Raw genomic sequence first — 27,614 nt, 5'->3', positions numbered from 1 at the left:
CCAATGCAAACTCTGACAGTTCTTGAGGCTCAATAGGCAAATCTAAACATTTTAGCTTGTGTGATAATGGACAACCAAATAGCTTTTGACTTTCTATTAGCTAAGCAAGTTATGCCTGTATTACAACCAAAATTTTTTCTTGCACTTGGATAAATATATGAGCCAGATGGAACAATTAATCTCTAAAATTATTATTTTTTTTACCTGGCTCCCCAAGGTAAGTAAATATATTCAGGGACACATTACTTTAGTCTGAGTTTGGTAATTTTTAATAATGTCTCTGACGCATTCTGCAATGTTTAATCATTATTCTTCTCTTGAATTTCTATGCATTGTAAGTACAAGTGATTTCCAAAGTTTTAAATGCTGCTATACAGCTAATGTCATATCACATGATTCAACAACTCATCATCTGACAAAAGGGGCATGGAGATCAGCCCTTAATTAGACTTCAAATTGTTATTACTGTGACAACAATGCCATCTATTGAACCTGACAATGCTATAGATCAATAGTGAGGCTACTTTTTTCCTGACCTTCTGGCCAAAGCATAATTATCAGTTATGTAAGATTGACAGCTAGAACAACCATCTCTGTCAATTGTGTAACTACAACCAGGGAACATCTTGTGATTCACATAACACTTCCTTCTTGGCACAAAACCTAGGCTTTCCTGCATCAACTCTTGCCTTAACACATCAACTGATCCAAAGATTTTCCATGTTTCTGACAGCCTGCTGTAAGCACTTCTGAGGTCAATTCATAAGACAGAAAATCCAGATTAGCACTTCCTCTAATTAAATATTATTTTGAAATTATGTTTGCCCTTGCTGCAATAAGTCAATAATACTATTTACTAACATTATAGCAGATTTCTTTACTTGAGGAGGATATGTCCCCATAAAAATCCTTAAATTTACTAATGAATACTTTAAAATATTTTATTCAGGAAATTCCTAAACTGAAGATACAAAACAATTATACCATAATTTTTCTAGCATTATAAACCAAAACAGTTAGTATAAAAAGTCTCCAAATGTGCTAACTCTTAACATTCATAATGTTAATTTTAAAATTCATCTTTCCTTTAGAAAATAGGAAAGCAGATGGCTATTTGCTTCTTTTTATCAGATCAGAAATCATAGTGACAGTAGGCGCAAATCAGGATTCAATGGAAGTTAGACACTTTTTTCTAGTGTGTGTCTGCAGCTTAGTGTTTGTCTCTTATTTTTATTGGAGTTCTAACCATAAAGAATCAAGTTGAGTCTTGTCATTGAGATGAAAGAGTACTTCTATCTTTTATTGAAATTAGTTACCACTCAGTAAGGTTTTAAAATTTTTTTAATGTTTTATTTTCTTTCTTTACTGTTTTTTTTTGAGGAAGATTAGCCCTGAGCTAACATCTGCTGCCAATCCTCCTCATTTTGCTGAGGAAGACTGCCCTGAGCTAACATCCATGCCCATCTTCCTCTACTTTCTATGTGGGACACCTGCCACAGCATGGTTTGCCAAGCGGTGCAGTGTCTGCACCCAGGATCGGAAACAGCAAACCCCGGGCCGCCAAAGCAGAACCTGCGAACCTAACACCTGCACCGCTGGGTGGGCCCCAGTTTTGTTTTTGTTTTTTTTTTAATACAGCAAACCTGCCATCAAGTTAATGATTTTAATGAATAACTCAATTTGCGATAACACAATTTGATTAGTTTTAAGGCCTTTAAAATCTAGTATATTCAAAATCCATCAATTATCCTAAATGAGTAAAGACATCCAGCCTTTTTTAAAAACAAATGTACCTTCTCACAAATTCATGTAAACATTCTGTCTAGTTACCTTGCATTCATGTAATTGTCTTTCAAAGGAAGTTGATAATTTTTCATTAACCTGTACTCCTCATCTAAAAGGAAAAAGATATAGTCAAAATAGAGCATTTTGCAGCTCCATTCTTACCACTTCCTATCAATAGACTTGGCTTTTACCCAATTTCCTTTGCCAGAAGAGGATTTTTGTTGATTTTAAGGTTAAAATGAGAAAGATTCCTTCAGTTAGTTTATGTTGTTAAGTCAGTTTTGTCTGGTTAGAGGCCAAAGGATGACTTATTCGGTAACTTAGTTTTACCCTTTTTGTTCTCCCTCACATCAGCTCTTACTTTCTATATTTTCAACATACTTAAATACAAGTTTCTCTATATTCTTTGGCCTTTTACCTTATTTCTATGTTTTATCCATATGAACAACACATACTGGCTGCACTTTACTGGGTTTTAACTTTCTATAAGTCACTAGTTGTTAATGGGAGGAAATAACCCTCAAGTAAGAAATTCATTACTTGTGATTTGCTAGGCTAATGGGAAAGGAAGAGGAGAGAAAATTGTGATTATAAACAGTTGTTCCCATAGCTGCACCAAGCTCCAAAGACAGAGAATTCAGTTATAATTTTTAGCAAGAGAAAAAGCAAAACAATTCCACCTTTCCAAAATTTGTGATGACAATTCTCTAGAGGGATAGCTGTTTCTAGACCACCTCCTCCTCCCACTTCAAAATCAGCTTCTGCTTGTACAGCAAGAGCGTTTGAGGTGAAGGCACTGCAAAACACATTAACAATGTTTCTGTTTATTTCTATTATATCAGGATCAAGTAGAGAAACTTGATTCACGTTGGGTCAGCCTCAGAACTCAACTGAGTATTTATAACTTTATTTCATGCAGAATACACTCAAACCCAATCACATTGGGACAGCACTTTCAGGATTCTTGCAGATCATTTATTTGCAGTGAGGCAGTTAGATTTGGCCAATGAATGACCGGAGGAGAATTTTCCTCTCCTTTCAACATCATTTGACTGCACTGGAGGAGAGACAATGTTCTCTACCTCAATCTAATCAGGTCTTGGTCTCTGTAACAGGGAAATACTTTCTGTTAGGAAAAATTGAGAATGACTTGGAAATTGGCAAAGAGATTATTGGATGTGCTTTCAATGGAATACTGGGCATTGTCTAGGGGCTCCTCTGGGATTATGTGGTTCTGTACAAATGCAGGCCTTTCTCTTTGACTAGCCTATTTCACAAACATATAGAGCTAGAAGTTAACTTGTAGAAAACTGATAATAATCCATATATTTCCTGTTCAGAGTAATGGAAATCATTTCTGCTCATGGCAGTGCAAATACAGTTTTTCCAACAGAGAATATAAGTCTCTGTAAGTCAAATCCTCATTTAAACTGGTTTTAACATCTTACCAGTTCCCTCATTAATTAATGACTTTGTATGAGCATTGTGATTTTAGTTTTTTGAAAATTATCCTAGCCAACTAGCCCTGCAGACACATGTGCAGATCTAGAATCTGACTCCTCTCCTGTAGTAGACCACCAACAGCCAGCCCAGTGAGTTAGTGTTTCCCTAACCCATTTACCTGGATACTGCCAACCAATCAGGCAAATTCAGAGACTTTGTTTTACAAAAATGGGACAGAGTTAGATCATGGCCTTTTGGCTTTAACAGACTTACTGATTTTCTTCAATTTTCCTCCAAACTAGCAATCTTGTCAGTCTGTTGCTGGATTGCATTTAATAAAATGTTTCCGTTCAACACTTTTTCAGTCTCTTATTTTTTTAATTTATTTATTTAGTTTCTTTTTTTTTTTTTTTTTGCAACACCAACAAAATGAAAATTGAAACTAGTTAGAGGCAAAGACTTTATTCACGACTGCTATGGTAGTGACTCCCTGAAGAAATTTTAGTTGAGGTTTTTGCTCAGGGATATCTTCTGGAATGTTTGCTAACTTAGACTTGGGTAGTGGTACAGCTTGTCCATTTTCAACATTCCTGTGATTTGGTTCATCACTGGCCAGCTATGGTTCATTGTGGTCATTTTTTGTGATATGCTTTTGCTCCTCAGACTTTATTATGCATTTTTGCTCCTATTTACTTTTCTCAATTCCTAAAACTGCTTTTAGATACTGAGAGTCTGATAAAATTTCATAAGTGGAAATACAGCTTTTCAGATTGTCATATGACTTTGGATCCTTACCCAGTAATTGCATGAATTTCCTTTTCATTATCTCATTAATTTTTCCAGCAAATTTACAGGAAAAAGAAAAACAGAACAAAATAAAACTATTTGGCTCTATCTCAAATTAGAGATTAGTTGCAAAGACAGGAGGTTCCCTTTGAAAACTCCAAAGAAAGTATGGCAGCTTTAAGGTTTTTGTGCACCTGTGATTCAGTGCTAAAGTTGTGTGCTTGATTACCTTCTATTGGAATTGCTATCTGAGTTGCAGACACCACATTCTGAAAGAAAAGAGATTTTTGGTGTTTGAATTGAATTTACCCGTAGTTTTGGGGACTTCAAAATGAACAGTAGACTCAGGGGCTGAAATTTTCTGACTTGCAAGGAAATCTACAAAACTTAATGGTGATGGGTTCATTTATCACGAGAGTAGCGAGTAGTTTTACAGTTTAATGAGCGAATTCTGCTTCTAACAACAAACATATTTCATTATAATGTAGGTGAGCTACTGCAATTCTCTGTTGCAAGTATGGTTTCCAAGTTTAACTAGTTGCATGATTATATTTTTAAGTCTTTCCTCTTTTCAACAACCATCAGTAAAGACAGAGAATTTTAAAATTAAGAAAATAGATTATATATATCTTCAGCTTTATTGAGATATTATTGAAATATAACATGTGAGTATAAGGTGTACAGTGTGATTATTTGATGCCTGTATGCAAATCAATAAATATGATACATTACATTAATGGAATGAAAGAAAAGAATCATATGCTCATCTCAACAGATGCAGAAAAAGCACTTGACAAAGTTCAACATTTTTTCATAATAAAAACTCTCACCAAATTTGCTATAGAAGGAATATGCCTGAACATAATAAAGGGCATATATGACACACCCACAGTGTACATCACGCTCAATGAGGAAAGGTTGAAAGTTTCCTACTAGGATCAGGAAAAAGACAAGGGTGCCCACTCTCGCCATGCCTACTCAACACATTGCTGGAAGTCCTTGCCAGAGCAACAAGGCAAGAAAAGATTCCAAAGACTCCTCCAAAAAACAAGTTAGAAACTAAGCAACGAATTCAGTAAAGTTGCACGTTGCAAAATCAGTATACAAAACTTACTTGTATTTTTATACGCTAACAATAAACTATCTGAGAAAGATACAAAGAGAACAATCTCATTGACAATAACATCAAAAACAATAAAATACTTAGGAATGAATTTAAGCAAAGAGGTGAAAAATCTGTACATGAAAATTACAAAATACTGATGAAAGAAATCGAAGAAGACACAAATAAATGGAAAAATATCTGGTGTTCATGGATTGGAAGAATTAATATTTTAAAATGTCCATACTACCCAAAGCCATCTATAGATTCAATGCAATCCCTATCAGAATTCCAATGGTACTTTTTTTTTTTCCTTTAAGATTGGCACCTGGGCTAACAACTGTTGCCAATTTTTTGTTTCTGCTTTATTTCCCAACCCCCCCCCCCCCCCCCCAGTGCATAGTTGTATATCTTAGTTGCAGGTCCTTCTAGTTGTGGGATGTGGGACGCCGCCTCAACGTGGCCTGATGAGCGGTACCATGTCCGCGCCCAGGATCTGAACCCTGGGCTGCCGCAGCGGAGCACGCAAACTTAACCACTCGGCCACAGAGCTGGCCCCATCCGAGGGTACTTTTAACAGAAATTTTAAAAAATCCTAAAATTCACATGGAACTACAAAAGACTCCAAAAATCAATGCAATCTGAGAAAGATGAACAAAGTTGGAACATCATACTTTCTGATTTCAAACTTTATTACAAAGCTATATAAACAAAATAATATGGCACAGGCATAAAAACAGACACATAGACCAATGTAACAAATTCAGAGCAGAGAAATAAACTCATGGTTATACAGTTAACTAATATTTAACAAGGGAGCCAAAAATACTTTATGGGGAAAAAATAACCTCCTCAATAAGTCATGTTGGGAAAACTGGATATTCACATTCAAAAGAATGATATTGAACCCTTATCTAACACTATCACAAAAATTAACTTGAAATTGATTAAAACTTAAATGTAAGAACCCAAACTGTAAAATTACTAGAAGAAAACATGGGGAAAATTCTCCTTGATATCAGTCTTGGCAACAATTTTCTGGATATGATACCGAAGTGTAAGCAACCTAAGCAAAGATAAAGCTTAATTTACTGCCTACTAAAACAATCAGTCAGTGACAAAAAATTTTCCACAGGACTTTAACATTACACAGAGTCTCACAAAATAATATTAAAAACGTCCAAGATAAAATCTAAAATTACTTGACATGCAACAATCAAGAAAATGCAATCAATTCCAAAGGGAAAAGATAATCAACAGATACTAACACAATATTACCAAGATGCTGTAATTGGCTGACAAATAGTTTAAAGTAACTATTATTATTATGATTTATAAGAAGGGTAAAGATGCCTTAAATGAACAGAAATACAAAAGTTCTCAGCAAAAATACAGAAAGTATAAATAAGAATGATATGAAAACTTTAGAACTTCAAAATACAATATTTGAAATAAAAATTTGTGGGATGAGATCAATAGCAGATGGAGATGCCAAAAGAAAGAGACAGTGAACTTGAAGATACATCAATATACATGATCTACTCTGAAGAACATAGATTAAACATGCCCACTCTGGATAACAGAGATTATAAAGATATAAATAAAAAAGAGATTAGTATAGGAACAAAGTTTGAAAAAATAATGGTTGAGACCTTTCCAAATATATTGAAAGACAGATTTACTGACTCAAAAAGCTCAGCAAAACCAAGCAGAATATACTCAAAGAAAACCATGCTTAGAATCATTCTAATAAAACTTCACAGAATTGCAGACAAAGACAAATCCAGAAAGCAGCCTAAGAGAAGAGACACATTACATAGAGGGTAATGCTACAAATATCAGTTTACTCAGAAAAAAATATAAATGCCAGAAGAGGGTTGAACTTAAGAAGGAACAGGAATGATAAATCTCCTGGAAAATATAAACAGATTATTTTTCTCCTCTTAAGGACTCTAAACTATGTATAAATATTAAAGATAAAAATTATGACATGGACCCATGATATTTCCAGATGTGGGATAGATGTTTCTTTACATTCAGATCATAATACTTTCTAGTTTTCCTTTTAATTTCTTTAACATATGAATTATAATTCTTATGGAAAATTTCCAACTATTATTCTGTTGTTGATTTTAATTTATTTTCATTATAGTCAATTACCTAGTTTGTATGATTTGAATCCTTTGAAATTTATGGAGACTTGTTTTTTTTGTCCATAAGACAGCAGGTTCTTATCTCACCTCATATTGGGCACTGAACAACCTGCAGAGCCTGGTCGCTTGTGACAACTCAGAACACAGGAAAGGGGAAGGCATTCAGTTACAGCTCATGCTGCTCTGTGAGACTGGGAATAAGCATAGAACTGAGCTTTTTCCTCTAGAAAGGAAGGAATGAAGTAAATGGGGCCTAATTCCGGGAAATTCAAAGTGTCCTTTGTAATATTTCTATCTTGCTCATACAAAGAGTCAAAAAACTGGAAGAGCTTGGTCTTTTGGCTCAGCTAGCAAAAAAGAAAAGGAGTGGGTATCCCCTTCCAGGTGCCACAGTTTTATGTGATTGAGAAAAAGCACAGAACTGAGGCTTTTACTTCAGGAGGGAGGGCAGAAATTAAAAGGGGCCTTGTCTCTAATTTCAAAGCACATTTTCTGAGGGATTGGTCTTTATCTTGCTTTGTATTGAGCACTGCTGACTGGTGAAGGTCTTTGCCAGTCAAAACAAATCTATAAAGACAAGGAGAGGAAGCTCCTTCTTCAAATGCACAGACAACAAAACAAACCTACAATAAACATAAAGAATCATGAAGAATGACACAATCCAAGAAATAAAACAAATATATACAACCAATCAAAAAGAAATGTAGATCTGTGAATTGCTTGCAAAGAATTCAAAATAATCATCTTAAAGAAGCTCAGTAGTTATAAGAGAACATGATAAATAATCAAATGGTATCAGGGAAGCAAATGAGAACAAAATAAGAATATCAAGAAAGATATAGGTATGATAGAAAAAAGAACCAAACAGAAAAGCTGGAGTTAAAGAATACAATAACTGAGCTGAAAAATTCACTAGTGGGATTCAAGGGCATACTTGATCAAGCAGCATAAAGAATCAATGAATCTGAAGACAGGTCATTTGAACTTATCTGGCCAGAGGACCAAAAACAAAAAAGAATGAAAAAGAGTGGAGAAAGCCTCATGGACTATGGGACTCCATCGAGTGAACACAAATATGCATCATGGGAGGCCCTGAAGGCAAAGAGAAAGAGGAAGACAGCTTATTTAAAGAAATAATGGCTAAAAACTTCCCAAATCTGGAGAAGAAAATGGATATCCAGAATCATGAAGCTCCAAAGATTCCAAATAGGTTTACATTAAAGAGATTTACTGTGAGACATAGCATAACCACACTGTCAAAAGCCAGAGACAAAGAGAATTTTGAAAGAAGCAAGAGAAAAGTGACTCTTCTTAAACAAAGGAGTCCTTGTAAGACTGCCATTAAGTTTTTCAGCAGAAACCTTGTAGGCCAGAAGAGAGTTGGAGGATATATTCAAAATATTGAAAGAAAAATACTGCAAACCAAGAATACTATACCTGCCAAAGACTTGCATCAAAAATGGAGGACAGATAAAGACTTTACCAGACAAACAAGAGTTGAAGGAGTTCATCACCACTTGATCTGCCTTACAGGAAATGTTTAACAGAGTTCTTCAACCTGAAACAAAAGGACCCTAATTAGCAGGATGAAAAATATGAATTTAACAGCTCACTAGTGGAGGTAAATATATAGTTAAATACCAAATATACTAATACTTTAAAAGTGGTGCATACATCATTTTCAATCCTATCATAAAAGATAAAAGGCAAAGTATTAAAAATAGCTCACTACAATAATTTAATGGATACACAAAATATGTGACATATCACATTAACAGAATGAAAGATAAAAATTCATACAATCATCTCAATAGATACAGAAAATGCACTTGACAAAATATAATATCTTCTCATGACAAAGACTGTCAACCAGTTAGATATAGCAGGAATATATCTATACATAGTAAAGTCCATGAAGGACAAGCCTACAGTTAACATCATACTCAATGGTGAAAAGCTGAAAGCTTTTCCTCTAAGTTCAGGAACAAGAAAAGAATGCCTACTTTCAACTACTCGACATATTACTGGAACTATTAGCCAAAGCAATTAAGTAAGAGGAAGAAATAAAGTGCACCCAAACCAGGAGGAAAGAAGTTAAAGTGCCTCTGCAGATGGCATGATGCCGTATGTGAAAACCCTAATGACTGGACCAAAAACCTGCTGGAAGTAATAAATGAATTCAGTAAAGTTACAAGATACAAAATCAGCATACAAAACTCAGCTGCATTCTATATACTAACAATGAATTATTTGAAAAAGAAACTAAGATAATCATTTACAATAGCATTAAAAAATACAAAATATTTACAAATAAATTTAACCAAGAAGGTGAAAGATCTAAAAACTATAAGATGATAGAAGAAATTGAAGAAGACAAATAAATTGAAAGGTGTCTTGTGTTCATGGATTGGAAAAATTAATGTTGTTAAAATGTGCACATTCCTCAAAGCAATCTATGATAGATTCCACGCAATCCCTATGAAAATTTCAATGGTATTTTTCACAGAAATAGAACAAATAATCATAAAATTCCTACAGAACCATAAGAGATCCTGAATAGCCAAAGCACTCTTGAGTGAGAACAAAGCTAGAGGCACCACAATACTTGATTTCAAACAATATTACAAAGCTATAGGAATCAAAACACTATGGTACTGGCATAAAAACAGACAAATAGACTAATTAATCAGAATAGACAGCTCCGAAATAAATCCGTAAATATATGGTCAACTGATCTTCAGTAAAGGCACGAAGAATACTGAATTGGGAAAAGATTGTCTCTCCAATAAATGGTGTTGGGAAAATTGGATATCACACGCAGTAGAATGGAATTGGATCCTTGTGTCATAACACATATTAAAATAAACTCAAAATAGATTAAACACATAAACATAAACTGTAAAAATATTTCAAGAAAACATAGGAGAAAACTCCTTTTCATTTATCTAGGCAATGATTTTTTTTTTACTATGACACTAAAAGTACAAGCAATGAAAGCAAAAATAGACTGGGATTGTATCAAACTAAAAAGTCTCTGCACAGTAAAGAAAAAGATCAACAGATTAAACAAACAACTCATGGAATGAGAAAAAAATATTTAAAAACCATAAGTCCAATAGGGGTTAATATCTATTTAAATATATAAGGGAAACCTACACTTAAACAGAAAGAAAATAAACAACCTGATCAAATAATGGTCAAAGGACTTGAGTAGACATTTCTCAAAAGGAGACATACAAATGGCCAACAGGTATATGAAAAGGTGCTCAACATCCACTAATCATCAGTGAAATGCAAATCAAAACAACAATGATATATCACTTTCACACTTGTTAAGGTGGCTATTATCAAAAAGATAAAAGACAATGAGAGTATATGAGAATGTGAAGAAAGGAAAACTCTTGTACACTGTTGGTGGGAATGTAAATTGGTAGAGCTATCATGGAAAACAGTATGGAAGTTCTTCAAAAATTAAAACTAGAACTACCATATCAGCATCTTTGTGAGATACCTGCATTACCATGTTCATTGCACCATTATTCACAGTAGCCAAAATATGAAAAACAACCTAAGTGTTAACGGATAAATGGATAACAAAAATGTGAGAAATACGTATATGTATATCACATGTATATACACACACACACATACAATAGAACATCATTCAGCTTTAAAAAAGAAGAAAATCCTGTTATTTGTGATAACGTGGATGAACCAGGAGGATATTACGATAAGTGAAATATGCCAGGCACAGAAAGACAAATACTGTATGATCTCACTTATATGTGGAATCTAAAATCTTTGAACTCATAGAGGCAGAGAGTAGAATGGCAGTTACCAGGGTCTGGGGTATAGGAGGAAAGACAGATGTTAATTAAAAGGTGCAAAATTCAAGTTACGTAGGATGAATAAGTTCTGGAGCTCTACTGTACAGCAGGGTGACTATAATGTTACTGTTTGTATAAAGGAAATTTGCTAAGAGAGTGAGCAAAACTTAAGTGTTCTCACTACACATACAAAAAGATGTAACTATGTGAGGTGAGGGATATATTAATAGCTTGATTTTTAATCTTTTCATAATCTGTATGTATATCAAAATGTCATGTTGTACAATTTAAATATACATATATAATTTTTAATTCCCATTATACCTCAATAAAGATGGATAAAATTAAACATCAATTATGAGACAAGGAAAGTTAAAAAAAATGATTGTAAAAAGATGCTCAACATCATTCATCATTAGGGAACTGTAAAATAAAACAATAATGAGATACCACTACACATGTATCAGAATAGCTAAAATCCAATGCATTGCTATCACAAATGCTTATGAAGATGTGGAGCAAGAAGAGCACACATTCTTGGCTGGTGAGTATGCATAATGGTGCATTCACTTTCAAAGACAGTTTGGAAGTTTCTTACAAAACTAAATATACTCTTAACATACCATCCAGAAATCACCATCCTTGCTATTCTCTCAAATGAGTTGAAAACTGACATCCACACGAAATCCTTTACATGAATGTTTATAGCAGTTTAATTCATAATTTCCAAAAGTGGAATCAACCAAGATGCCCTTCGATGGGTGGATGCATAAATAAACTGTGGTATATCCATACAATGGAATATTATTCAGTGCTAAAAATAAGTGAACTATCAAACCACAAAAAGACATGGTAGAACCTTGAAGGCATATTACTAAGTGAAACAAGCTAATCTGAAAAGGCTGCATACTGTATGATACCAATTATATGACATTCTGGAAAAGGCAAACTATGGAGACAGGAAAAAGATCAGTGGTTGGGGAGAAGGAAATAGGGATCAACAGATGGAGCACAGGGCATTTTTAAGGCAGTGTAACTATTCTATATGATGCTGAAGGGTAGATACATGTTACTATACATTTGTAAAACCTGTAAATCTGCACCACCAAGCATGAACCCTAATGTAAACTATGCACATCAGTAAATAATGATGTGTCAATGTTCTTCATTGATTGTAGCAAAACATAGCATGAGATGTTGATGGTGGGGGAGTTTTGGGGTGAGTGTGTGTTGGGGTTTACATGGGAACTCTGTACTTTCTGCCCACTTTTACCGAGAACCTAAAACTGTTATAAAAAGTAAAGTCTATTTATTAAAACATTGCAAACAAAAAACTCAGTTGGTAAACAATGCTCAAGTTCATGGTAGGAAGTCTCACTAGAAGTTAGGATTGATACAGAGGCAGTTCAAGTGTAACGTAAACTGGGCCTTCTGTTGTTCTTATTTCATGGCACCAAGGATAAGAACTTTCTGATATAGTTTTCAAGTTTGAAGTCCCCAAATTTAACCATATGTCACTAGGAATAATATATATTTAGAAGAATATTTTAATTTTTTTTATTTTTTGCTTGTTATCCCTAAGCAAAACTAAGTAACCATGACTAGGAAACTTTAAGTGGAGGATTCCCCCTGGAGGTGATTTATGGGTGCTTGATTATTTTAACATTAAAGAGAGAATCTGAGATGCCATGATTAAGTGGGTGTAAAGAATGGTTTGTGAAAGAGAAAATATAACCTCTATGGGTCTCTCTCTCATGGGGACAAAAAGCTGATGGTACACTGAAAATAATAACTAGTGAAAGAGCTATTAATAATTTATTAGCTTATTATGTTCTTATTTGGAGGGAGATCTTTTCAGTTGTGAGGGTGACAAGCAAAGCTACTAGTATTTGTGACTGAGATTCAGAGATGTTAGATATTTTGGTGCAAGATGATAGATGTAACGGACATTTCCAATCTTGTATGTACCATATCCACATGATTATGGAGAGCTGCAGTGCACATCCAATTTTATAGCTTGGTGGGTCACACTGCCAAGTTCATGATGGGAAGCCCTGGTTGCCCAGCATCTTGACGACACTCGTTGAAGTGTTCCATCTCTACTGAAGTACAGAAGGCAAGTCAAAAGTTTTTTCTGAAAGGTAGATTAGTATAGGGGCCTGCCCAGTCGTGTAGTGATTAAGTCCGTGTGCTCCGCTTTGGTGGCCTAGGGTTTGCAGGCTCGGATCCCGGGCATGCACCCACGCACTGCTTATCAATCCATGCTGTGGCAGGCATCCCACATCCACATATAAAATAGAGGAAGATCAGTACAGATGTTGGCTCAGGGCCAATCTTCCTCACCAAAAAAGCAAAAGGAGATCAGTATATTAAAGTAGATTAATGTTTAAAAGTAGATTTAGTCAGAAGATGGCATTTGTGTGCTTCCGAATTCTAAACGTCTGGGGTTGTGATTCCCCTACAGACACCTTCCAAAGGCAGCATGCAGTGTCCCTCTATGTCATAGATGCTTAACAGTATTTCCTGGAGCATTTGGACCAAGTGTCAGAGCAGTTTTCAAGGCAGTCTGGGGCTGCTGTAGAGCTTTCTCTGATTGTAGGCCTTTTTCAAAACTGGAAATCTTTTGGGTTACTTGGGTTTTATACTGGAATATCATGCAAAAATGAGGCAAGTGTTACCCCCAAAATATTAAGTGATACAGAGAATTGTGCCTATTTCTTAGCGGTAGATACAGTGGTACAGCAACTTGCCCACTTTGTACAAGATATCTTGGCCATCTTCAGACCACTGTACCTCTCGAAATTTCACTGAGGTGAGAGGCCCCTGAATATTTTTGAGATTTATTTTCCACCCTATGACATATATATATATACATATATATATATATATATATATATATCTTTCCTATGTATCTAAAGTAGTTACTACTTCCTGCTTAGCAGGTCTAATGGATATATTTACAATATAATGAGGCATGATGATGTTCTTTGGAATGGAGAAGCAATGAAGGTCCCTGAAAATTAAATTACAGCATAGGACTTGGGATGCTGGTGTACTCTGAGATAGGACAGTGAAGGTTTATTTTTGACTTTGGCTGCTAAAAGCAAACTGCTGAGGATGATCCTTGCTAGCAGGTATAGAGAAAAATCATTTGCCAGATTAATAGCTGTATACCTGGTATCAGGGCAATTAAATTCATCTGGAACAGAAGATTCAATTAAATCACTACTTGATTAACTTTATTTCTCCAAGATCCATTTGTCTTCTGCACAGGCTAATAGGTAAATAAGAATATGATAGGAATCATCAACCCTGCATTTTTTAAAATCTATGATGGTGTCTTAATTTCCAAAATTGCACCAGGAATTTGGTATTGTTTTTAGTTTCTTCTTTTAGTATATAGAGACAGTTCTAGCAGCTTATACTAGGCTACTGATAGTATAATATCTCATATCCTGTGTATCAGAGAACCAGTGCAGAGATTCTTCCATTTGCTGAGTATGTATATTCCAACAATGAATTCTAGAACTCTTCTAATAACCACAGGGTGAGTTGAGGCCCAGTGGGCCCACTCTGAGAAGAAACCGAGCAAAAGTTCATTTACCACTTGAACTCTACCAGGCCCTCCTCTGACTGGCGGATCACCATAGTATTTCAAGTCTCTAGGAATTAGCATATTTTCAGAGCTAGTGTCAAGTAATTCTCCATAAGTCTGGTGATTTCTCCCTGGCCAGCATACAATCACTCTGGTAAATGATCCTTGCTTTAAGGAAAGCTATAAGAAATATTTACAGTAAACATTATTGGTCCTTCTATGGCCCTACTTCAAGGAGACACAGTCTCCTTTTTCTTTCAAAGGGCTCTGTACTTGTTAACTGGCTCAAGACTAGACATTGTTGAGATGTGAATCTCTATGGTTCCTATTTAAGTCACATTTCTGATCGCCAAACCTAGAGACTTTTTGCTTGTATAAATCAGCTAAGACTTTAACAGGCTACCCATTTATTTCAGCTCTAGAGACATCATGATTAATTATCCAGTGCCAAATGTGTTGTCAGATCAAACTATTTTAATTACTGCTTTGGTTCTCTTGTCTATTATGGTAACCACACCCACTTTATATCTGGCGGTTAAATGCTGTCACTTGGCCACTGCAACTCCAGTATCTCATCATCCCCATTGAATTCAGAGAGCCAAGTTGAAAGGCAATGCTGTCATTGCTGGTCTAGAGAAAATAGCAATCATAGAGCTTTTCCAGAATGCTAGAACTCCCTTCCTGAATTTATTTCTTATAGACTTGATGAAGGTAGTGTTCTCTGGATTTTCATGAGAAACATGGAAGGAAATGAGTGAACAGCATTGCAATCTCCCTCAGCCTTTGAATACCTTCTTCTACAGTAGACCAAGGTGGTTCTGACAGATAAACCTCCTTCTATGTATGCTAGCTTTGAGTATAAGCTTGCAGTCAATCAAATAAGTCAAACTGTCACAGTCTCTTCAACATATGGTGCTGGGAAAACTGGAGAATCACATGCAGAGAGATGTTACTGGATTTCTATTTTACACCACTTACAAAAATTAGCTCAAAATAAATTAAAGACTTAAATGTGGAACTGAAGCTATAAAACTCCTGGAAGAATACACAGGGAATAAGCTCCTTGACATTGGTCTTGGCAGAAACTGGATGTGATATCAAAAGTGTAAGCAACAAAGGAAAAATTAAATAAGTGGGACTACATCAAACTGAAAAGCTTCTTTACAGCAAAAGAAAAAATCAACAAAATGAAATGTCATATGTCTGATAAGGGGTTAATATTTATAATTTATAAAGAACTCATAGAACTCAATAGCAAAAAAGCCCCAAACAATCTGATTAAAAAATGGTCACAGGATCTGAATAGACATTTTGCCAAAGAAGATACACAGAAGGCTAACAGTACACAAAAAGATGCTTAACATCACAAAATTGAGTAAACTGCAAATCAAAACCACAGTGAGATATCACCTTGTACTTGCTAGAATGGTTATCATAAAAAAAGACAAGAGATAATAAGAATTGGTGAGAGTCTAAAGAAAAGGGAACATTTGTACATTGTTGGTGGGAATGAAAATTGTGCAGACAGAATGGGAAGCAGTGTGAAAGTTCCTCAAAAAATTAAAACTAGAACTACCATGTGATCCAGCAATTTCACTTCTGGGTATTTATCTGAAGGAGATGAAAACACTAACTCAAAAAAATATATGCACCCCAATGTTCAATGCAAAATTATTCACAATAACCAAGACATAGAAGCAATAAAAGTGTTGGTGTCCATCAAAGAATGGTGTCATCAATGAATGAGTGGATAAAGAAAATGCAGTATATGTCTACAATGGAACTTTATGCAGCCATAAAAAAGAAGGAAATCTTGCTATTTGTGACAAAGTGGATTGACCTTGAGGAATTATACTAAGTGAAATAAGTCAGATAAAGACAAGTACTGTATTGGGGCCGGCCCAGTGGCACAGTGGTTCAGTGTACACGTTCTGCTTCGGTGTCCTGTGGTTTGCCGGTTCGGATCTCAGGTGCAGACATAACACCACTTGGCAAGCCATACTGTGGTAAGCATCCCACATATAAAGTAGAGGAAGATGGGCATGGATGTTAGCTCAGGGCCAGTCTTCCTCAGCAAAAAAGAGAATGAGTGGCAGCAGATGTTAACTCAGGGCTAATCTTCCTCAAAAAAAAAAAGTACTGTATTGTCTCAATTATGTATGGAATCTAATAATCAAACAAAAAAGTGAACTCATAGACACAGAGGACAAATTAGTGGTTTCCAGGGGCAGAGAGGGGGAGGGTGTGTGGTGGGTAAAATGTTAATAATACTGTATTGTATATTTAAAAGTTGTTAAGAGGTAGATCTTAAAAGTTCTCATCACAAGAAAAAAAATTTTAACTATGTGTGGTGATGGATGTTAACTAGACTTATTGTGGTGATCACTTTGCAATATACACTAATATTGAATCATTAGATTATTCACACAAAACTAGTATAATACTATATGTTAATTATATCTCAATGAAAAATGAGTTCTCTAGAATGTCTGGAATTAGTTTTCTGATCAAGTTAGTTTTAAAACTGTTAATGATCCTGTTGTCAGCAGTAAAGGGGATACTGATAGTCCTTAGCATGCAGTGGCAAAACAGTGACATCAATTATCACCTGTAGACACTTGTGATTGAGTGCCCATAGAAGGCAAGGCTTCAGATGATTAAGGAATTGCTATGAGGATATTTTAGTACAAATAAGGAGTATAATGAATTTGATTGGTTGTTTATAGGTGCACTGGAGATCTTGGAGAAGCAAAATGATAAGTTCAAGGCTTTCAGTTCCCATCTGAAGACTAAGTACAGGACCAGAAGGACTCTATGACTGCCCTAAAAGAGACTTTTTTTTTTTATTGAGTTATTGATAGGTTACAATCTTGTGAAATTTCAATTGTACATTAATGTTTGTCAGTCATGTTGTAGGTGCACCACTTCACCTTTTGTGCCCACCCCTCACCCCACCCTTCCCCTGGTAGCTACTAATCTGTTCTCTTTGTCCACATTTTTAATGTCCTCCTATGAGTGGTGTCATACAAAGATTATCCTTCTCTAACTGGTTTATTTCCCTTAACATAATTCCCTCAAGGTCCATCCATGTTATTGCAAATGGAATGATTTTGTTCTGTTTTACAGCTGAGTAGTATTCCATTGTGTATATATATATACCACATCTTCTTTATCCAATCCTCTGTTGATGGGCACTTAGGGTGCTTCCATGTCTTGGCTATTGTAAATAATGCTCCAAGGAACATTGGGGTGCATAGGACTTTTGGAATGGCTCACTTCAAGCTCTTTGAATAGATACCCAGTAGTGGAATGGCTGGATCATATGGTAGTTCTATTTTTAAGTTTTTGAGGAATCTCCATACTGTTTTCCATAGTGGCTGCACCACTTTGCATTCCCACCAGCAGTGTATGAGGGATCCTTTTTCTCCACAACCTCTCCAACATTTGTTAATATTAGTTTTAGATATTTTTGTCATTCAAATGGGTGTAAAATGATATCTTACTGTAGTTTTGATTTGCATTTCCCTGACGAACAGCGATGATGAACATCTTTTCATATGCCTATTGGCCATCCATATATCTTCTTTGGAGAAATGTCTGTTCATGTCTCCAGCCCATTTTTTGATCGGGTTGTTTGATTTGATGTTGTTGAATTGTGAGAGTTCTTTATATATTATGGATATTAAGCCTTTGTCAGATATATGATTTACAATATTTTTTCCCGTCAGTGGGTTGTTTTTTTGCTTCAATCCTGTTTTCATTTGTCTTGAAGAAGCTCTTTAGTCTGATGGAGCCCCATTTGTTTATTCTTTCTATTGTTTCCCTTCTCTGAGAAGACATGGAGTCCAAAAAGATCCTTTTAATACTGATGTCAAAGAGTGTACTGCCTATGTTTTCTTCTAAAAGCCTTATGGTTTCAGGTCTCACCTTTAAGTCTTTGATCCATTTTGAGTTTATTTTGGTGAATGGTGAAAAAGAATGGTCAATTTTCATTCTTTTACATATGGCTTTCCAGTTTTCCCAGCACCATTTGTTGAAAAGACTTTCTTTTCTCCATTGTGTGCCCTCAGCTCCTTTTAAAAATTATTCTTAGCAGGCTAGTAGTCCATCACAATAATTTTGTGTACAGCTGTTGGAAACCTTCTCTCTTATCAAACTAAAACAAATCCTCATTCACAATTTTGCTATGGAAGGAGAATGGGTTTTGTATGTATTCTGTAGACTCATCCTCTTTAAGACTTATTTCACCATTTTCATAAAGGTGAATACTAATTATATTCACTTTTTATGGTTATTATGAATTTCAAATGAAGTAGTAAATGTAGAGTGCTTTGCACAGTTTTTGTGCTTACTAAATGCTCAATACGTTTGGATAACTATTTTAGTAAGATTTATCACCTTCTAATTCACAGAGAAACCCTGGTTACCTAATAAGCATTTAAAAATGTTTACTTGTGTTGTAGAAATAATAATCACAACAATATAACTGAATTTCAGTTCCCTGTATCCCTCTGTTTGCCCATCTTCAGAATGAGTGCATTGGATCAAAAGTTCTCAAATTTCCACTGCTCTACTTCTTTGTGGGGGGATGAGGGAGGGATGCAATTGAAAAACAATTTTCATAGTGTCTCAGAAGCTTTTGTAGAAGCATAAAAGCAAAAACAAATGTACTGTTTCAGCCTTAGGGGAAGTTTAAATTTATGAGGATTCCGAAAGAGGAGCTGGAAGTCATAAAGCTTTATATAGGATGCTATTTGTACTTATCATTTGGTGATATCAAAATGTTAAGCCGAAATATAATTAAAAATGAAAAATAAAAGAAGAATAAGAAAAATAACAAAAAAATAAGAGTTGAAAATCGTAAAGAGGATAAAATAAAGGGACTTCAGAGGTGGAATGAAAAATATGATAATAAATACAAAAAGAAATTCCTTGAGAGAAAATGTGAAGGGATTTAAAAGAAGACAAAATTTAAGAAGGATTCTGGAATACTTACAAAAGGAATTTGTGTTTAATTATGAAGTCAGTGAATAACTATTGAAGAATTGTGAGGAATTGTTTAATATTTCTAACAAATAGTGAGTAGTTAACACATAATAGCCATTATTAAGCTAGTGATAGCAGGATATTTGTTAACAACATATGGGAGATGAAAAAAGATGATGCCAACGTTTTTATTCTGAGTAACTATGAGCATTGTCAGGGCTTTAATTCTGAGAATAATTACAATAAGCACTAGCATAGATTTGTAATATACAGATCACTTTTAGGAGCAGGAATACATTTGGAAAGAGGTAAAGGATAATGACAATTGTCTAGAAATGTAGAAGTATTGATGGGGCACCGTTGTATGTTGCTACCTGCTAAATAAGAGCCTGAAAAGTGACTGTTGGACTGCCATTTCGCTTTGTATTGGGGAGAGAAAACAAGTACTCTTTCAAGAAGTTTTGTAGTAAGTGAAGTAGGAAATGAAATGGCAGCATGAAGAAGCATGGCCATGAATAATGGCAGGATGAGGTTTAGGAGTTAATAGGCAAGTAAGATATAAAAGAGGAGTGGAAATTGATGGGTCCCAGGGGAGACAGAAGGGGATAAAGGGTTACTCATCAAATTTCTTGGGGAAGTAGTAATATTTGTTTTCTCAATTTCCTTCATCACAGTTATTCCATAGCCCATGGATATTATACTTTTCATTATACTAAATCCCATTCCTTAGCCATGTCCATTAAAGTTCCACATTACTATATTCAAAGTCTTATAAAAATTTAGCAATTCTATTTTTTTCCAAGGATAAAGAGATATCTAACAGTAAAACAAGTCATGAACATTCATTTTAGTTCTCTTTTGCTTAGCATAGTAATAAATATAATAATACTAACAATTGACAATAAACAGAATAAGATTCCTATTGTGAGATCACTTCTGACATAAGTGATTGGTTGGGATGTTTCTTTAGAATAAAAGTGTGAAATTTAGAGTTGACCTTAGATATTTACTGATGTGATACCATTTCACTTCACTGAGAGAGAAGGGAAAGCTCAATAGTTATATCTCCATAGGAAATATACCAAAAATGATGATTGACCAAAGGGTTCTCATTTGCAACAAAAAGATTTTCTACCATGGTAACAAGTAAGAAGTCAGACATGCTGTTCTCTGGAAAAAGGAATTTCTTATTAAGTAAGTTAAGACATCTCATTTCCTGAGTTTAAGCTGCTGAGGAGAAGTGATAATATATGGTCCTCAGTTACAGGAGACTCTTCACCACTGTAATTCTTTCAAAGCTCATCTCTTACTCTTCATAAATGATTCAAGAAGTTTTAGGAGAATTGTTTTGATTCGATGTTTAACATTAAATTTATGTTTATTGAAGAAGTTCTCCAGAATATTAAGCATTGGTTGTAGCAACCATGAAGAGCTTCCTCACGTAGCTTCTCCACGTAGTTGATTAAACTTAAAATTCATACATTAGATTGTTATATGTTTGTTTTAAACATCTTTGAACATTCTTTACAGAAAAACACCTGAAGGGTTTATAAGTTTCACTGAGGTTGAATTCAGGAGACTAGGGTTCTAGCGCAAATTTATTATGTGACCTTGGGAATGTCATTCAAAATATATGGACCTTTGTTTTTCTATTTTTTAAAATGAGTTCACTGTATCAAAAGCTCTCCAAAAAAATCGTCACAGCTCTTGAGTATGATTTACACCTTTATATGAAAGAAATGTCCAAAGTTTCATTGAGGTTACAGAAAGGAGGGAAAGAAGTGGATAAGAACACTGGCTTTGGGGAGTTATTGGAAAAGGACCCTCAAGTAGAGGGCAAAGAATAGATTATACGGAAGATTCAGGAGAACTCAACACTTTTAACACTTGAATAACACTTACTATGTTGTATAACACTTACACTAAGGGCTATCCTTGCTAATATTATTCACATAACTCTTCTAAGTATTTAAACAAACCTCACAGGATCCTTCCATTTTTCCTGAAGATACACCTTATTGAATTCCAGCAAATGGATTCTTACTAATAGAAACATCTCATTATTAATAAAATGCTACAATTTGGTTAGTTCTGCTAATATATTTCCCTTGCATCATTTCACCTACCTCCTTCATAAATGGAAGAGACTATAACAATTTCCAGATCAAAGAAGTGTGCAGATTTTCCTTGTATTTCACTTTCTCTTGAAGCAGAAAATTTCCAAGAGAATAAGATCTATGTGAATTTTCCCTTAGTAAACTACTTCATTAATTAAGAACCATTTATGAAAGTGACCAGAGGCAGATGAAGAGATATGGAAATAGCCAACCTGAACTTTGAGTAAGAAGGCTAACTTTTACAGTCTCACAAGTTTTCCTTTGAGGAAACACAGAATCTTCTTGAGTTAAGGGCTTTTGTCATAATTTCTTGGCTCACTTAGGTATTTTTACTACCTCACTGAGTCTAAAGGTCACTGTTTTAAGAATCATACTAAAACAATTAAATAAGACAAAGTTGTGAAATTAAAATACAGATGGCTGACAAGACAATAAATAATAATCCTTTAGATTTTATGAAGGGGATAGCTTATGACATTAATGACTAACTTTGGAGAAAACATAGGAAAAATACCTTGACCAATAATAAGAAAGTCTTACTTCTTACCATGGACCATTTTTTTAGGAAGCTTTAATTACCATGCAGAAGTTAAAACTGAGCTGAGTCACCACAATTAATGTTCCTTAAATCAGTTATAGAAATACATCCAAATATTCTCAATTGTGCTCTTGACCATCAGACTTTCCAGGCTTTACCTAAAAGATGTGAGTCATCTTCTTTGTCCTAATCACCCATGTTTAAGAAAAGGCACATTAACTAAGCTAAGATCTGAGTGGGGTACCTTCTTCTAGGTAATAAGTCCATTTGAATACATTTATAATTATAGATACATTTTTAGAGTGAATCAAGAAATACTTTGAGTAAGATTACAGGGCAACAAAAATTTGCTGTTGAAAACAATGGATCATGGGCAAATTTTGCAGAATGCAAAGCGCTAACGTCTATTTCTAAAATTACCTTATACAAAATACATTGACAATCAAAGACTGGAAACAGTCCTTAAGAGTTGTAACACAGTATTGCCTTCTTATTTACTTAACCTTATAGTATAATTAGGATGAGAAATGTTTGTTTCTTGATTTTAATTTCTACTGGTTTATATAAACTTATTTTATCCATTGGACCCACATAGTTTCTATAAGAAATATTAACTGATTCCCAGTGATGCTTATTATCAGCATGAAGATACTGATAAAAGGAAATCATGTATGTGTATATGTATATATTTATATAGAGATATAAAATAATCACATGAAAATTGAATGTGGTCACTGATGGTAACTACAATTTAGGTTTGTAGGTTAGACAGAAATATACAATACTTTATGTTTTACAATTAATAACAATTACTGCAACTCATTTGAAAATGAAATTCTTTGATTCAATACCTGTTTTTCTGTAGATGTCTCAGTTTTTTAAAGGCAATTATGAAATTGTACACATTCCATGGCATTTATGGTGATCATGAGGATCCTGATAGTCCATGACATTCATCTCGTGCTTTTATCAATGAAATCTGTTATGTCATCTCCCTAGAACTTACAACTTGTCGACTCAGCCTTCTCATTGCCACTTTCATATCTCTGTTCCTTAAGGTATAGATGGCAGGATTTAAGACAGGAGTGACAACAAAATCCACAATGGCAAAAAATTTATCCAATGACTTGGTTGGGAAAGGCCACAAATAGAGAAACATGCATGGAGTGAAAAACAAAACCACTACAGTGATGTGAGCTGACAAAGTGAAGAATGCTTTGGATAAATCATTTGAGGAATGTTTTCTGACAGTGACCAGAATAAAGATATATGATACAATTAAGAAAAAGAAAGTGCCCATAGATATAAAACCACTGTTGGCAATGACCACAAATTCTAGTCTGTAAGTTTCCATGCATGCAAGTTTAATAACCCTAGGAAAATCACAATAAAAGCTTCCCACATTATTAGAGCCACAGAAAGGTAAATTTATGACAAAAACAAACTGAGACACAGCATGAATCATCCCAGCAATCCAAGCAGCCAGTATCAAAGTCATGCACATTTTGAGATTCATAATAGTTAGATAGTGCAGAGGCTTGCAGATTGCTATGTACCTGTCATATGCCATGACTATGAGCAGCACCATCTCAGCTCCTCCCATCAGATGAATAAAGAACATCTGTATCATGCAATTGTAGAAGGAAATTGTTTTACAATCACTGAAAAGATCAGATATCATCCTAGGAACTGTGGTAGATGAAAGGCCCAGGTCAACAAGTGACAGATTAGCCAGCAGAATATACATGGGGGAGTGTAAGCGAGAATCAAAAATCACTGTGAACACAATGAAGAGGTTTCCCAGGATAATTCCCACATAGAATAGAGAGAAGAAAAGAAAAAGTAAAAACTGCATTGCCAAGGATTGTGCAAGTTCCAGTAACACAAATTCAGTCACCACAGAGCCATTTACTTGGTCCATTGAATCATAAAGAAAGGAAGACTCTGAAGTGACCTGAAAGAAACGAAAGAAGGAATCAACTTTGAGCACTGAACATAATGTGTGAAATGTTGATAATTTAAAATTGGTTATTAAAAAACCTTCTATTTAATTGATGGTAAACTATTTACAAAATAATGGGAACCCAGAGTATAAGACATTAATGTAGTATGACCAAAGCTGCACTCAGAGGCAATCTATTGCTTTAAATACTCTCATTTATTCAAATGCATGAACTGATCAGGCAACTTAAGATCTTAGAAAAAAATGCACAAAATAAACTCTAGGAATTCAGGTGTAAGAATATAATAAAAATTAAAAAGAAAAATAAATAAATAGGTAATCTTAGAAAATTGCAAGTGTGTATATGAGTATATAAAATGATTTTAAAAAATAAAAATAGACATCCTTTTAAAACTATAATCAAGAATAATAAAATTAAATAAAAGTTAAAAATGAGTATAGAAATGCATAACAGTTAAGACACTTCTGAAAGCTGTTTCCTATATGTGCCTAAAAACGATCCCCTCAAGCCAACACTCAAATCATACTTCAGTTTGAAATGTGTCAGAGATATCTTCATAAAAAAGGAGAGTTCAAACCATTCAATAAAACCTCCAAGATCTAATAGATGAATAGACAGATCTTGTGAAGATAGAATTCAGAAATGTAAACTATATATATATGTGCCTGTATTAAAAAAATATACATATATATATATATCCCCTAGCATATGTATCTCCTAAGAAATAAGATAGAATTTAACACTACTTTTTTTGTATTAAATTAGAAAAAACTTTTGCAATATTATTATCAAAACTTGGAAAGTCTGAAGCCAGCCCTGATGGCCCAGTGGTTAAATTTCAGCTTGCTCCACTTTGGTGGCCCAGGTTCAGTTCCCAGGTGTGGAATCACACCACTTGTCTGTCAGTAGCCATGCTGTGGCAGCAGCTCACATACACAAACCAGAATTTATAACTATTCACAAGTATGTTTTGGAGCTTTGAGGTGAGGCAGGGAAGAAAAAAAAGGAGGAAGATTGGCAACAGATGTTAGTTTAGAGTGAATCTTCCTCCAGAAAAAAAACAAACAAAAACACTCAGAGGGTTTCTGTAAGCATGATTGCTAAAAGGAAAATGTAAAAAACCTGGGAAAATCTCAGTGAAATAGGGACCTTCACACATTGCTGGAGGAAATATAGATTGATTCAAACATTAAAGAAAATATTTTGAAATCATGTATCAAGAGTCTTGAATCCATAACATTTGGTAAAATAATACTCCTTATGAAATTCTATTTGTACAGAAAGAGTTTTTGGCACAAAAATGTTCACCACATAGTTTTAGGGTGATAAAACTTTGAACAATTTCAATGCCAAACATTAGGTTTAAATCTATTATAATATATGTACATAAGGGGATGTAATACAGTTATTAAAATAAATGTTTAAAAAAGAGTTTATCATAGCATTAGGAAGATTTTTCTTTATAATATTAAGTGCAATAAAAGTGATCAAATTACATAGTCAAATTTTAAATAATGTAGATGATTTTGATTTTTTTAGAACCTTTTAAAGTGTTTCACATTTTGAAATACCTTTCAGTACACATATTATATAACTATTAGGTTTTTTTTATAAAAATATCAAAGAGCATGGAGTGTTGAAGGAACAGTTTATTAAGAATGTTTGAAAAAAAGAATTGACTCGTAATTATTAGAAGACAAACCAACTGAAGAAGTAAAGGACTCTAATTCTTCTCTCATCCAATCGGCCATTTTCATAAACTGCCAGTAATTGGTTAATAGATGAGATTATTAAGGCAGGTGGGAGAGGATATAGCTAAATAAGTAAATGGTCCTGATTAAACTTCTTAGACTTTTCAAAAAATTATGATGAAGTTGAAACTTCTTGGGCTATTACATCCAGTTAATTGACAAAGCATCTCCTCTGTTTCATTTTGACCAGGGTTGGCCATTTGGAATGAATTCAGGTAACCAGGAAATAGCTAATAAAGAAAATAGATATTCTGGTGGTTTCATTCAGTTCAGAGTGAGAAAAGTTAGTAATGCTGCTGTGGGAAATATTAAGAGAGACACAATAAATGGTCAAATAAATAGAGGCAATGTACAATGGGATAGAAGAGATAATACTTTGTGAAGAATACAGCAGACAGAGACAATTAGGTATGATTTCTTTCCTTCTTATACAATATGCAAATATTTTTGTTGTCTCTAGATCAATTTTTACATTGTTTTCTATCTTCTCTCACCTAGATGTTCTCCTACATAATCTTTCTTGCATTTTCTCTGAAAAATATTTTATCATTTTCAATTCTTTCATACTGCTATCACTGGACTTCTCACTCATATTTAAATCACCCAAGTCACAGGGGCATAAGGACAAAGGATTTGGGGAGTAGATTTGAATCTGGGGAGCATGATAGAGTTAATAAACTCATCCCTGGAAGATTTCATGGGAATATCCTCTACTCTGTTGAGCAGAAGTTATTTGGTGATTTCTTAAGCTCACCATCCAATTCAGTGTCTTTGGAGAAATAAAGCTGAGGCTGAAGAATCATGTTGACACTTTAAGATCAAATGTTTTGTCCTATTAAACTAAGATAGAACACATAAACCCAATACTTTAGGATTCTCATCACAAAAGTCATTTTCACCTTATAAAAGTAATTAAAGTCTTTGAATTAATTTGTCAATTCTGGAAATTCCCAGTACTATTAGGTTAGTACTGCTGAAATGGTGTTTTCCTTGGAGTTTGAGAGAGAATTATTATTATTATTATTATTATTATTATTATTATTATTATTTGCAGGAGAAGATTCACCCTTTACTAATATCTGTTGCCAATCTTCCTCTTTTTTTGTTCCCCGCACAAAGCCCCAGTACATAGTTCTGTATAGCTGTAGGGTCTTCTAGTTCTTCTTTGTGAACCACTGCCAACACATGGCAACTGACTGTCAAGTGGTGTGGTTCTGCACCTGGGAACCAAACCTGGGCTGCCAAGCAGAGCATGCTGAACTTTAACCACTAAGCCATCAGGGCTGCTCAATAATTAAGTTTGTTAAAAAGGAAAATACTACCCTACATGAACATATTAGCTTAAATAGTCAAAAGGTCCATTTATAACATGCAATTTAATCTATTTATGATCTTTAACCATTCTAAAATGGGACAATCACAATTCAAATGGTGGAACTATGAATGTAATCAACATGATGGACTCAGAGACACTAGCATGTCTAAGGAACAGATAGGAAAGAAGACATAAAGAAAGAGGATGAATGAAGATAAATTGGAAAGATAATAGGAGAATGAAAAGAAAGAC

At 34.4% G+C, this 27,614-nt stretch overlaps 1 protein-coding gene across 1 annotated transcript; it reads right to left on the bottom strand.

Moving 5' to 3' along the window:
• Positions 1–23,314: 23,314 nt before the first annotated feature.
• On the bottom strand, positions 23,315–24,253 carry LOC103562448 (olfactory receptor 4F6-like). The gene has a single exon (XM_008537487.2). The coding sequence runs from the start codon at positions 24,251–24,253 to the stop codon at positions 23,315–23,317; it is 939 nt and encodes a 312-aa protein (XP_008535709.1).
• Positions 24,254–27,614: the final 3,361 nt, after the last annotated feature.

This window comes from Equus przewalskii, chromosome 1 (assembly GCF_037783145.1).
Source record: "Equus przewalskii isolate Varuska chromosome 1, EquPr2, whole genome shotgun sequence".
NCBI classification, from domain to species: Eukaryota; Metazoa; Chordata; class Mammalia; order Perissodactyla; family Equidae; genus Equus; species Equus przewalskii.
Note: the sequence above shows the minus strand (reverse complement) of the source record. Positions and strands in the feature narration are given on the sequence as shown.

Coding starts and splice junctions, on each gene's coding strand:
- LOC103562448 (XM_008537487.2), bottom strand. CDS start 24,253: ATGGACCAAGTAAATGGCTCTGTGGTGACTGAATTTGTGTTACTGGAA.